This window comes from Thalassophryne amazonica, chromosome 17 (genome assembly GCF_902500255.1).
Source record: "Thalassophryne amazonica chromosome 17, fThaAma1.1, whole genome shotgun sequence".
Taxonomy (NCBI): domain Eukaryota; kingdom Metazoa; phylum Chordata; class Actinopteri; order Batrachoidiformes; family Batrachoididae; genus Thalassophryne; species Thalassophryne amazonica.
The window spans coordinates 3,226,609-3,240,579 of record NC_047119.1 but is presented as its reverse complement, the minus strand read 5'-3'; the positions used below and the strand labels follow the sequence as shown (position 1 = coordinate 3,240,579).

The 13,971-nt window shown below is 43.7% G+C and overlaps 1 protein-coding gene across 1 annotated transcript in view; it reads left to right on the top strand.

The window, feature by feature from the left end:
• Positions 1-13,971, top strand: part of cwc27 (CWC27 spliceosome associated cyclophilin) — a 78,020-nt gene that overhangs the window by 1,709 nt on the left and 62,340 nt on the right. Inside the window, exon 2 of the mRNA XM_034192002.1 lies at positions 1,651-1,747. Coding sequence (XP_034047893.1) covers positions 1,651-1,747 — 97 coding nt within the window. The remainder of the gene's footprint in view (positions 1-1,650; positions 1,748-13,971) is intronic.

The following is a 13,971-nucleotide window of genomic DNA, read 5'->3' as shown; positions in this document are numbered from 1 at the left end:
AGTCACCTAAAGTCACTTAAGTGTGTTTCTTATATTTCTGTCACAGAATTGGAATGATACATGTAAAAGTATCAAGTGATTTCTCAAATGGCACTGTGTTGAACACCTACAATCCAAATGATGTAAGTTACTGGTGTATTTATCACAATGGTTAATTGTTAATCATCACAGTGGTTACAAGATACACTGCGAACAATCTGACAGTTTCCGGTACATCTACCAAGGTGTTTTTGTCAATCATGTATTAAAGCAGATTCATGTTTAGCTACTCATTGTGTACACTATCATTGTTTATCTATGTCAGGTGAGAGGAAGGTATGAAGCTTTTGTAACACCTATGTGGTCGTACTTGGTGAGGATTATCTCACTTATTATGGGAGACCTTGTCCCCTTGTGGGACAAGCGCAAATAAAACAAATCATCTCACTGCAAAACTTGAGTGAGAACAGTATATTATACCACTGGTGTGTATAAATAATTTATTACATGAACATACCAGAATTGAAATGTTACTAGAGTGGGGTGACTTCACTTAGACTGGGGTGACTTCACCTGGAGCGCGTTTGCAGTGGAATGACTTCTCTATGAACCCTTGAGCTGGGGAAAAGGAAAAAAATCACATGGAGCCAGGTCAGGTGAGAATGGAGGTTGCTCCAGCACAGTGGTGCTCTTTTCGGCAAGGAACTGCCAGATGCTCAGGGTATTGTGAGCCGGCGCATTCTCATGGTGAAGTGAAGCAGCTACGAGTTGTCCTGTCACAGCTCTCACTCTTCTTGCACACTGAGCAAAACAAACAGAGCATGATCTCTTTGTAGAGATGCTGATTGATCTTCTGGATTTGCAGCAAGAACTCTATATGGACGATGCCCCTCATATCGAAGAGCACAATCAACATGAGTTTGACTTTGGAGTGCTACAGTCTTGCTTTCTTTAGCCTCAGCGACTCCAGACTCTTCCACTGAAGGCTCTGACACTTGGTCTCCAGATTGTATGATCCATGGCTCATCACTGGTGATGACTTTCCCCAGTAAGTCTGGTTCGGTTTGAGAATGCTCGAGGATGTCTTGACGCACCTGCATGCGCTGCTCCTTCTGGTCATCATTCAGCAGCTTTGACACCATCTTTGCACAGATCTTCTGCATGCCCAAATCTTCTTCATTCCACTCCTGTGGTCCTCTTCCATGTCCTTGCATCCCTCTTTGAACTTCTAGTGCCACTTGAAAACTCGTGAGTGAGGCATCATCTCATCTCCGTACACCTACTGCAGTAGTCTGAGTGCTTCTGAGGGAGTTTTTCCCAGTCGGACCAGAAACTTCAGGTTGGTCCATTGCTCTGTATCCTTCACTTGATGGGCTAAAATTGAGGAGTTGTCAACAAAAGCATGTGGACAAAACATACAATGGTGCAGAGAGCTGAGATCGCAGTTGTATACTACCCAGATAGTATGTCACATGGTGACACAATCCGCTAATTCCTACCCTGCTCATAGCTCACACAGCCCACTCAGTCCTGGTAGTCTTCCGACAGACCACGCATTCACTTTCAAAGTTGCAGGTATACTTGAATTATATTTAGAAGCATTTTGGAGCCCTATATATGTTTCATAATTTGTGAATTGTATGTCTGATTGAGTGACATTTTTTTTTGTAGGTCTTGCTGAAGACCACAGCAGGTGACATTGACATTGAGTTGTGGTCCAAGGAAGCTCCAAAAGCATGTAGGAACTTTGTGCAGCTATGCATGGAAGGTAAAAATAATTCGCACTCTTTTAGTCTGATTTTTTTTTTTTTAACAAAAATGTTTCAGGCCTTTATTTATTTATTTATTTATTTTGTACACAATGTTGCATAAGTGCAAAATAAAAGTATTCAGCCCTTTAGCTTTTACATGGTTTCTCATTTATTATTACAAGAAATTTTGACTTATTTGTATAAAAAATTTAAATTATGTCAAATTTTGAATGGAAAACAAATCTGAAGCACAGTCTCTAGTAAATAAAAATGTAAGACACAAAAACGGATTGGATAATCGACGGTAATGTGACACAATAAATCATCTCTGTTTGCAGAGAGGTGGCTTTAAGTCAGGAGATGGAAAACATGAAACCATTCAAGTTAATGGGAGTATTGTGAAATGAATCATTTTAAAATGGAAAGATGAGGGCACAGATGTTGCTCAGACATGTCAAATGGAGGTGAAATGAAATGATAGATTGTTTTTCACGTTTGATATGTTTTAGGCTATCCACTATAGTGATAGTGCAGTTTATCTGCCAGGGAGGGAAATTCAACAAGTTGAGACTGTGGCCTGCTTCCATAGACGTGTCCATAAAAATCATAGAGGGATATGTTTTGCAAACTTACTACCCATTACTACATTGGATGATGTTGATAGTGAGGAAGCCCCAATGGTTGTTCAAGCAATATCAAAGATTTCGTGTCTGCTACCTACAACGCGCGTGGAATGTCTCAAACCTAAACCTACTTCTAGGCATCTTATATATGCTACTCTGGAACCACCCCTAAACCCAAACAGTTCAATTGTCAACCCCACTGAGGTCCTTAGACTGTGTCTCATTAACATAAGATCACTGTCCTCAAAATCATTGTTGATTAATGATCAAATTATTGATCATCACTTAGATATGATTGGGTTATGTGAAACCTGGCTTAAACCTACAGCTGTCCTCCCCTTAAATGAGGCCTGCCCACCAACATATACATTTAGTCACATCCCTCATGATGCGAAGCAAGGCGGGGGTGTTGCTCTTATTTATAAATCTAGGTTTAGCTTATTAGCTGTTGGGGGTTACAAATATAAGTCGTTTGAGCATCTGATTCTCCGCTCTGTTCAGGATATTACGCATTGCCAAGGTCAGAAGAATAAAAATCAGCCGTATTACTTTGTCACTGTATATAGGCCTCCTGGCCCATATTCTAAATTCTTAGAGGAATTTGGTGCGTTCATCTCTAACTTGTCAACTAGTGCAGATAACATTCTGATCATTGGTGACTTTAACGTTCATATAAATAAGCCTTCTGATCCCCTCTGCAAATCATGTATGGAAATTGTGGATGCATTAGGATTTCGGCAATGCATTCGGGACTCGATGCACATTAGTGGAAATACCCTGGATTTGATTCTCGCACATGGTATTGCCGTCACGAATATTGATATCATGCCTCTTACATCAGTGGTCTCTGATCACTCACTTATTAAGTTTACAGTTTCGCTGCAGTGTTTAGTGGAATAACAACCTTATATATCATTATGGCGATGCATCAACTCCTCAACTAAGACTGAACTTGAAGCTAGATTGCCTGATGTCTTAGCTTCACATTTGGCAAATACCCAGTCAGTAGACAGCCTTGTGGATAGTTTAAACTCAGTGCTCAAAACTACACTCAACATGATTGCACCACCTGTGTTAAAACTGCGCTCCCCCAAAACACAGTCACCTTGTTTCAATGATTACCTGCGTGATCTCAAGCATAAGGCTAGAGGTCTAGAACAGAAATGGCGTAGATCAAAATTAGAAGTATTCCACCCTGCGTGGCGTGATGCTATCTTAGACTATAAGCATGCATTATTGGCTAAAAAACGTACCTATTACTCTGATTTGATCAACAAAAACAAGCATAACTCAAAGTTCTTGTTGAACACAGTGGCAACACTTATTCGTGGACAACCACCTTTAGTTCGCTCTCCTTTTACAGCACAAGATTTCCTGGATTACTGTGAGAAAAAAATAGAAGACATTAGGTTAAACATATCCCAGCATGCCTTAACCCAGCCACCACACCATGCTACTGAGGTGGGCGCCTCGACTGAGGTATTACCCAGATTTACAGAATTTGATAGTATCTCTCTAGGCATGCTGACGAAACTCGTAACATCAACAAAAAGCACAACCTGTTTATTTGATCCTATACCAACAAAACTGTTTAAGGACCTGTGGTCCACTCTTGGGCCGACTGTGCTGGAAATTATTAATCTCTCATTAACTTCTGGATCTGTTCCTAAATGTTTCAAATCTGCAGTGATTAAACCATTACTTAAGAAACCTAATCTTGACCCTAGTGTATTGACAAACTATAGACTGATATCAAATCTATCATTTTGCTCTAAAATTCTGGAAAAAGTGGTGTCATGGCAGCTCGTGGACTATCTTACGGAGAATAATCTCTTTGAGCCACTGCAGTCTACTTTTAGAAAATATCATTCCTCAGAGACGGCTCTCACTAAAGTGGTGAATGATCTTCTGCTTACAATGGATTCAGACACCACTACGGTTCTGGTGCTGTTAGATCTCAGTGCTGCATTTGATACAGTGGATCATCATATTCTACTTGATAGGCTGGAAAATCATTTTGGAATTACTAGGAGTGCCCTTGCATGGTTGACGTCATACTTGACCAGTCATTCTCTCTGGGCCTCATTTATCAACATTGCGTAAAAACAGGTGCAGGTCTGAGTGCATAATTGGTCTTACAACAAGACACACGTGTGATTTATGAAACATTCATATCTGACCAATCCCAGCGTAAGAATGATCGGCTCTTGATAAATGCGGCAGCTGAATTTAATAATCATTAGCATGTTATGCCCTTAAATATTCATGGTTCGGAAGCCTCGCCCACTGAGCTCAACATGGAGAGAATAAGCACTGGGAAGAAGAAAAACTTTTCGGAGATGGAAATCGGCATCCTAACATCGGAGGTGGAGAAAAACAAACTTGTACTTTTTGGCAGTCTGAAAAGTGGAGTCAAAGGCGGTCATAAAAATGCCCTGTAGAAGAGTGTAACGGAGGCGGTCAACAGCGTTGCCGCACAGGAACGGACTCTGGCTGAGGTATGAAGAATTCTTTGACTTAACCTATGCCTAATGATTTTGAATCAATCTTTTATGCACCCACAGTTAAAAGCTTATGCCTGCTAATTGATTAAGAATTCTTTGCATTTAGGTCAAGGAAAAGTGGTCCGATTTAAAGCTGGCCACCAAAAAACGTGTTGCGGCACTTAAGCGCAGCATTAGGCATTTTAATGTGCAATGATTAGTTGTCATGTTTAGGCTATTTAGCATATGTATTTTTTATTTTACAAAGGAAGCAGTATCATTAAAAACATGGGCTTTTTTAAATTAATTTTGTTTAATCCATTTTAAGAATCCATTTTGATCTGTTCTGAATATGTGGCTGCTTATGCTTGGATGACAGCTGAGGTTTGTTTCATAATTATTTTCAGACTCAGACAGATTTTGTAGTGCTGCGCTGCAAATCCACAGACTCACATTTGCGTACACGAGCTCAGACCAGACGTGAGCTCTGTCGTGAGATTCGTCTTAGCCTCTGCTCACGTCCAAATTGATAAATACTGAAGTTTGCATAAAAATGGTCGAATGCACATTTTCTGCCGTACGTTTGTTTGATAAATGAGGCCCACTGTGTTTTGTACAATAACACTACCTCTAACCTTAGTGACATGAAATTTGGGGTTTCACAGGGGTCTGTCTTAGGCCCCCTGCTTTTCTCCCTTCATGTAGCACCCCTTGGTTACATATTGCGGCGCTTTGGGATTACCTTTCACTGCTATGCTGATGATACTGTTATATATACCGATAACTGCTGGTAATCTCATTCGCATAAAATCCTTAGAAGATTGCCTTGCATCAGTGAAAAGCTGGATGTCTAGAAACTTCCTACTTTTAAACTCTGATAAGACTGAAATGATGGTTCTTAGTCCAGTGAGACATTGGCATCAATTTGACCAGTTAACGCTTAACCTAGGCTTGTGTGTCATACATCACACTGACAAAGTGAGGAACCTTGGGGTAATTTTTGATCCTACATTATCCTTTGACCTCCACATTGGAAATATTATGAGGACTGCTTTCTTCCACTTGTGAAATATAGTGAAGAGTCATCCCATCCTGTCTATGGCTGATGCTGAGATCCTGATTCAATCGTTTTATCTCTTCTAGATTGGACTACTGCAATGTTTTATTTTCTGGTTTACCCCAGTCCCGCGTTAGGGGTCTCCAATTGGTTCAGAATGCTGCAGCCAGACCTTTGACACGAAGCAGAAAGTTTGACCACATTACACCCATTTTGGCATCTCTTCACTGGCTTCCTGTCCCAGTGAGATCAGATTTTAAGATTCTGCTACTAGTCTATAAAATCGTTCACGGACTGGCACCTCCCTACCTAGCTGACCTAGCTGAGGGACTACTTTGTGTCCCTAGGGTGAATAAGAAGTCTGCGGGTCACAGAGCTTTCTCTTATCGTGTCCCTGTTCCGTGGAATGATCTCCCTGCATCAATAAAACAGTCAGATTCTGTAGAGCAGGGGTGGGCAATCATGTGCCATAAAGGGCCGAGACACTGCAGGTTTTCCATGCAACCAATCGCCTCAGCAGGTGATTTCATTAAAGATCAGGTGTTTCAGCAGGTGATTTCATTGACAACCAGGTGTTTATGTTCAGAGCAGAAGCTCATCAGCAACCCACCTGCTGAGGTGATTGGTTACACGGGAAACCTGCAGTGTCTCGGCCCTCGACGCCCACCCCTGCTGTTATAGAGACTTTCAAGTCCAGACTGAAGACACACTTATTTTCCCTTTTGTATGGCTAGAATACTGGCATAGTATAGTTCAGCACTCGCGCAAGCTCCGCGCGGGGCATATATCGTCCGGGTTTGTCTGTCCGTCTGTCCGACCACAATTCGTTCACCGCAACGTAGCTCGGCACCTATTGCTCACAAAAACTTCATATTTGGTGGGTACATGCCTTGGAGGAGTACTTCGCCTGGGTTCAAAGGCCAGTGACCTTGACCTACTTTTGAAGGCCACCATTGGTCACAACTGTCATATCCTTTGCTGCAACGTAGCTCTGCACCTTTTGCTCACAGAAACTTCATATTTGGTGGGTATTTGCCTTGGAGGAGTACTTCACATGGGTTCAAAGGCTGGGGACCTTGACCTACTTTTCAAGGTCACCAATGATCACAACTGTCAAATCCTTCACCTGAAATTTGTTCACCGCAATGTACCTCGGCACCTATTGCTTGCAAAAACTTCATATTTGATGGTACATGCCTTGGAAGAGTACTTCACATACGTTCGAAGGCCGGTGACCTTGACCTACTTTTAAAAAATTACCAATAGTTGCATTTGTTCGAAGGCTACCGACTTTTTATGGTCACTGTTGGCCACATCCTCTAAATAAATATAATGTCAATCTCCAATTTTTCCACTGTGTATCCCAGTTTACATCAAACACATGAGGGTTCAACCAAATACCTGCCCCACACATGTACATATTACTGCACTTTACATGGAAAATAGTACTGCGCGTGGGGCATTTCGTGACGCATGTCTCTAGTGAATGAATGAGTTTATTCGGCACACAATTCAACAACAAAAACAAAAAAACTCATAACAAAGCAACTTTACAAAAATCCTGCGTGGCCGAAAGGTGAGGGCAGAAGCAGAGCTTATAAATACCCACCCCTTATACTAAAAAAATAACAAACATACACACAAACAAAATTTCATAAATACATATCTACACAATCACACACACATACATATATATATATATATATATATACACACACACACACACATGTATATACACATATGAGTATGTATTATACCTCAATACAGTAGGTCATGTATGGAACTAGCAATGAGTGATATAAAATAGTAATGAGTGTTGGGAAATTAAATCTTGTGTTTTATGCAGAATTGCAATGGCTTTTGACATTTTGGATTTAACAAAATTAATATGCGTTTTCCAGCTCAGTTTCTCATCAATAACAACACCAAGAACTTTTGTATCAGTTACAGTTTCAATTTCAATATCATTTAATAATAAATTTCTGTTGTTTCCAAATATAATACACTTTGTCTTACCAAAGTGGAGCGATAATTTGTTTGAATCAAACCATTGTTTAAACTTCTGTAGTTCCTTCTCCATCATGTCCAAGGTCTGTCCCAAGTGAACCCCTCTACAAAACACAGTCGTATCATCAGCAAACAAAATACAACTGACGGACTTGGAAACCAAACATATGTCATTAATATACAGAAGAAACAACAACGGCCCCAGAACTGAACCCTGGGGCACCCCACAAGTAATTTTCATGAGTTCAGATTTTGCCCCACCAATATGTACACACTGATATCTGTTGTATAAATACCTAATTATCCAATCATATGCCAGTCCCTTGATACCATACCACTGTAGTTTGTCCAATAGCACAGTGTGGTCTATAGTATCAAATGCTTTCTGTAAATAAAAAAAAACAAAAAAAAACAACAGTATATTGCTTATTTTCCAATTACATTTGTAATCTGTTCAACAAAATCAATTACAGCCAGTGAAGTAGTGCGATTTTTTTTCTAAAACCATATTGCTGTTCACTAAGTATGTGATGTTATGAAATCATATAACCTCTTTAAAAATACCTTTTCTAAAATTTTGGAAAATTGTGGCAGGAGTGAGATTGGTCTATAATTTGCGAAGACATGTTTGTCTCCAGATTTAAACAGCGGTATCACTTTAGCCAATTTCATTCTGAAAGGAAATTTCACAGTCATTAGTAACAGGTTACAAATATACGTAAAGGGTCTAACAATGCAATCAATATTTTTAATCAAAGACATATCAAAACTATCACTATCAATTGATCTTTTCCCCTTGAAGTTACGAACAATATCAATTATTTCATATTCATCAGTTTCTTTAATAAACATTGAATCCTGAATTTTATTGTTTTACAGTAATCCAAAGAACGCAGTCCAGAAGACACAATCGAATCAGCTAAATTTTTACCCACATTTACAAAGTAATCATTAAAATGATCTGCTATAGCTTTATTTTCCTTAACAACTGTACCAGTACTTGTGTAAAAAAAAGGGCAGGATATTCTTTAACACCTTTTCTCTTATTTATGACTTCATTTAAAATCTTCCAAGTACCCTTAATGTTTGTTTTTTCCAATAAATCACTATAATACTGCGTTTTACAAGATCGCATAATATTTGTTAGCTTATTTTTATATGTCTTATATCTTTTCTCAGCATCAAATGTTCTTAGTTTGAAGAATTGCTTGTACAGAAAATTTTTCTTTTTACATGCATTTTGCAGGCCCTTAGTAATCCACGGTTTGTCAACATTTTGCTTATTTCCAACATTTGATACCAAAGGGCAATGTTTATCATATCAATTGGAGATAATAGAAATAAATGACTCATAGGATTGATCAATATCCTCAATGTAAATGTCACTCCAGTTTTGATCCCTTAAGTCCATTCTAAGATTTTCCAAAGTCTCCTCTGTTATTTTCCTCTTGAAATTTGTACTTTCAGTATGGTCAATTTTATCAATTAAAGAATTTAAAACTACAAAAACCGGCAAATGATCATTGATATCACTAATAAATAATCCCCCCTCTAAATTCCCCACGGTAACATTTGTAAGTATATTATCAATAAGTGTCGCTGTGTTCGCAGTTATCCTAGTTGGATGAGTAATTACTGGATACATTCCCAAACAAAACACAGAATTTATAAATTCAGTTATATGTATTTGACCGTGAGGATTTAAGAAGTCAATGTTGAAGTCTCCACAACAAATACAGACTTATTTTTTAATAGTGTTGTACATCTCAATCAACTTTCCCACAAAAATTTTTATGTTTGATCTCTTTTTATGTTTGGTGCTCTGTAAACACAACTTACAATTATATTTTTTGATTTTTTTGCATTTAATTTCCACAGTGACACATTCCATGACGCTTTCCAAAGAGAAACACATGTTTTGAATGATTTCACAGTGATAAGCAGAATTAATATAAAGTGCGACACCACCACCCCGTTTGTTCATCCTATTTATAAATTTATAAATCATAACCCTCAAACTGGACAATATCCATATGCTCCTCTTTCAACCACGTCTCAGAAATTGCGATAACTGAAAACTGTTTATTTGCACTATTTAAACAATCCTGAATTTTTGACAAGTTCATGGGAAGACTTCTGCTATTAAAATGTATGATGGAGAATGTGTTGTGTGGGCCGCTGAAGAGGAGGTACTGCTGGCCCACCACCACCAGATGGCGCCCTGCTTGGAGTGCGGGCTTCAAGCACAAGAGGGCGCCAGAGCCACTTGGAGTGACAGCTGTCACTCATCCTCAGCACCAGCTGTTACTCATTCATCTCATCACCATCACCATAAAGGCCGGACTGCAACTCCACCTCCTCGCCGAGAAATCTTCTACTACTAGAGGTAACGTTCTCTGCTGAATTACTGATTGTCTAACATTGTTCTGTGTGCAGTCGCATTCCCGTGAAGACCCAGAAGAGGGACAAACGGGAGCTGCACGAGTAAAGACGTACCTGGAGGTTATCCCTCCCGGAGGAATTGAGTGTAAAGGTTGCTGGGTGTGAGGACTCACACTCACCGCCTTCTGTTTCTTGTCTGCCAGCAGTACCAGGGCCGACAACGGAGGACAGAGACCACCTGGGGACTCGGGGCTTGGCGGCTTCGGTGTTCTTCAGGCCGTTGGTGGTGGAAGCGGTGTGGTCCCCGGCTCTTCGTTCATCCGAGGTCTCCTATCTTCGAGCCTGCCCACAGTCCTCCTGTGTACAATTGGCATCATTATTCCTGTTTGTATTCCGTTGTGTTTTTTCACAACATTAAATTGTTACTCCTTTTCTTATCCATTGTCCGTTCATTTGCGCCCCCTGTTGTGGGTCCGTGTTACGACACCTTCCCAACAGGATTTCTTGGCCATTCGTCATGGATCCCGAGGGGCGTCAACCACAGCTTGAACAGCCAATGGGAGAACAAGGAGCGCAGGCGTCAGCAGGAGGCGTGGTAAGTGATCTGCAGCAAATCCTTACCGCTTTCACTGCTCAGTTACAGCTGGTAACCGAGCAAAATGCAATCCTCAATCAGAGGATGGAGGCTCTCACCGCCAGAGTGGAAGCACGCGAGTCGAGCGTCGCTGCAGTGTCTCCTCCTGCTGGCCCGGGGCCTAATGTAGATGTTCCACTGGCCGTTCAACTACCCCCCCCACCGTCCCCTGAAGCTTACATAAGTCCTCCCGAACCGTACGGAGGCTGTGTGGAAACGTGCGCAGACTTCCTAATGCAGTGTTCGCTCGTTTTTGCACAGCGTCCAGTTATGTACGCATCAGACGCCACCCGGGTGGCTTATGTAATTAATCTGCTTCGAGGTGAGGCACGCGCTTGGGCTACAGCGCTCTGGGAACAGCAGTCATGGCTTCTGACGTCATACGCTGGGTTTATACGGGAATTCAAACATGTGTTTGATCATCCCAACAGAGGCGAGACCACCTCGGCCGTGCTGCTGTCACTGAGACAGGGGCGTCGGAGCGCAGCTGATTACGCTGTCGACTTCCGCATCGCGGCTGCGAGGTCTGGTTGGAATGACGTTGCGCTCCGCGCTGCCTTCATAAGCGGACTGTCTCCAGTACTGAAGGAGCATTTACTGGCTAAGGACGAACCGCAGGATTTCGACGGGCTTGTCACTCTGGTTATACGCTTAGACAACCGCTTGAATGAACACCGTCGGGAGCAGGCCGGGGGGCGTGGCCGGGCACAAGCCGTCCCTCTCTCTTCCGGGTCTGAAAGGGTGACGTCGTCCCCACGCTCCATTGCCAGTGGGCTCCGTGTGGCAACAGCTCCCCCTGCTGACGAAGCCATGGACACGAGCAGGGCCAAAGTGAGATCTGATATCAGACAAAGGAGGCTGGCCCGCGGGGAGTGTTTTTACTGTGGCTCATGTGAACACATGTTAAAAGACTGCCCCAAACGGTCAAACACCAACGCCCGTCCTTAGAAACTGGGCTAAGGGTGGGCCATAACATGTACACGGGGAAACCCCGCAAATCAACATGAATCCCAGTGATAATCCTGAGTGGGGATTTAACCCTTCACGCCCCAGCACTGGTGGACACGGGGTCCGAAGGGAATCTGTTGGATAGCAGATGGGCAAAGGAAGTGGGGCTCCCTCTAGTGGCTCTGCCTTCGCCTTTGAAGGTACGGGCACTAGATGGCACTCTACTCCCGTTAATCACACACCGGACCCAGCCCGTGACCCTGGTTGTGTCTGGGAATCACAGGGAGGAGATCGTGTTTTACGTGACACCTTCTACCTCCCGAGTGATTTTGGGTTTTCCTTGGATGGTGAAGCACAATCCCCGGATCGATTGGCCGTCTGGGGCAGTGGTGCAGTGGAGCGAAACCTGCCACCGGGAGTGTTTAGGATCCTCGGTTCCTCCCGGGATCACGGCTAAGGAGGAGGTTAAAGTCCCTCCCAATCTGACGGCGGTGCCCGTGGAGTACCATGATCTGGCTGACGTCTTCAGCAAAGATCTGGCACTCACTCTTCCACCGCACCGACCGTACGATTGTGCCATTGATTTGATTCCGGACGTTGAGTACCCGTCCAGTAGACTGTACAACCTCTCACGTCCGGAACGCGAATCAATGGAGACCTACATCCGGGACTCCTTGGCCGCCGGGTTGATCCGGAATTCCACCTCCCCGATGGGTGCTGGTTTCTTTTTTGTGGGCAAGAAAGACGGCGGACTCCGTCCATGCATCGATTACAGGGGGTTGAACGAGATCACGGTTCGCAATCGATACCCATTGCCCCTCTTGGATTCGGTGTTCACACCCCTGCATGGAGCCCAAATATTCACCAAACTTGATCTTAGGAATGCGTACCACCTAGTTCGGATCCGGAAGGGAGACGAATGGAAGACGGCATTTAACACCCCGTTAGGTCATTTTGAGTACCTGGTCATGCCGTTTGGTCTCACCAATGCGCCCGCGACGTTCCAAGCATTGGTTAACGACGTCTTGCGGGACTTCCTGCATCGGTTTGTCTTCGTATATCTGGATGATATACTCATCTTTTCCCCGGACCCTGAGACTCATGTCCGGCATGTACGTCAGGTCCTACAGCGGTTGTTAGAAAACCGGTTGTTTGTGAAGGGCGAGAAGTGTGAGTTTCACCGCACTTCTTTGTCCTTCCTGGGGTTTATCATCTCCTCCAACTCCGTCGCCCCGGATCCGGCCAAGGTTGCGGCGGTGAGGGATTGGCCCCAACCAAAAAGCCGTAGGAAGCTGCAACAGTTCCTCGGCTTTGCAAACTTCTACAGGAGGTTTATTAAGGGTTACAGTCAGGTTGTTAGCCCCCTGACCGCCCTGACCTCCACTAAAGTCCCCTTCACCTGGTCGGACCGGTGCGAGGCCGCGTTTAGGGAGTTGAAACGCCGGTTCTCGACTGCACCAGTTCTGGTGCAGCCTGATCCTACTCGCCAGTTTGTAGTGGAGGTGGACGCCTCAGACTCAGGAATAGGAGCCGTGCTGTCCCAGAGCGGGGAGTCCGATAAGGTTCTCCATCCTTGTGCCTACTATTCCCGCAGGTTGACCCCCGCTGAGCGGAATTATGACGTGGGCAATCGAGAACTCCTCGCGGTGAAGGAGGCTCTGGAAGAGTGGAGACACCTGTTGGAGGGAGCTACGGGGCCTTTCACGGTTTTTACGGACCACCGGAACCTGGAGTACATCCGGACCGCCAAGCGGCTGAACCCCAGGCAAGCCCGCTGGTCCCTGTTCTTCGCACGCTTTGACTTCCGGATCACCTACCGCCCCGGGACCAGGAATCAAGGATCCGATGCACTGTCCCGGGTGCACGAAGAGGAGGCCAAGGCCGAGTTGTCGGACCCCATCGACACCATCCTTCCCGAGTCCACTGTCGTGGCCACCCTCACCTGGGACATGGAGGAAACCGTCCGGGAGGCCCAGGCAAGGAACCCGGACCCGGGAGACGGTCCGAAGAACAAACCTTACGTCCCACCAGAGGCTAGGGCTGCCGTCTTGGACTTTTGCCACGGATCCAAGCTCTCCTGTCATCCCGGAGTGCGTAGGACCGTGGC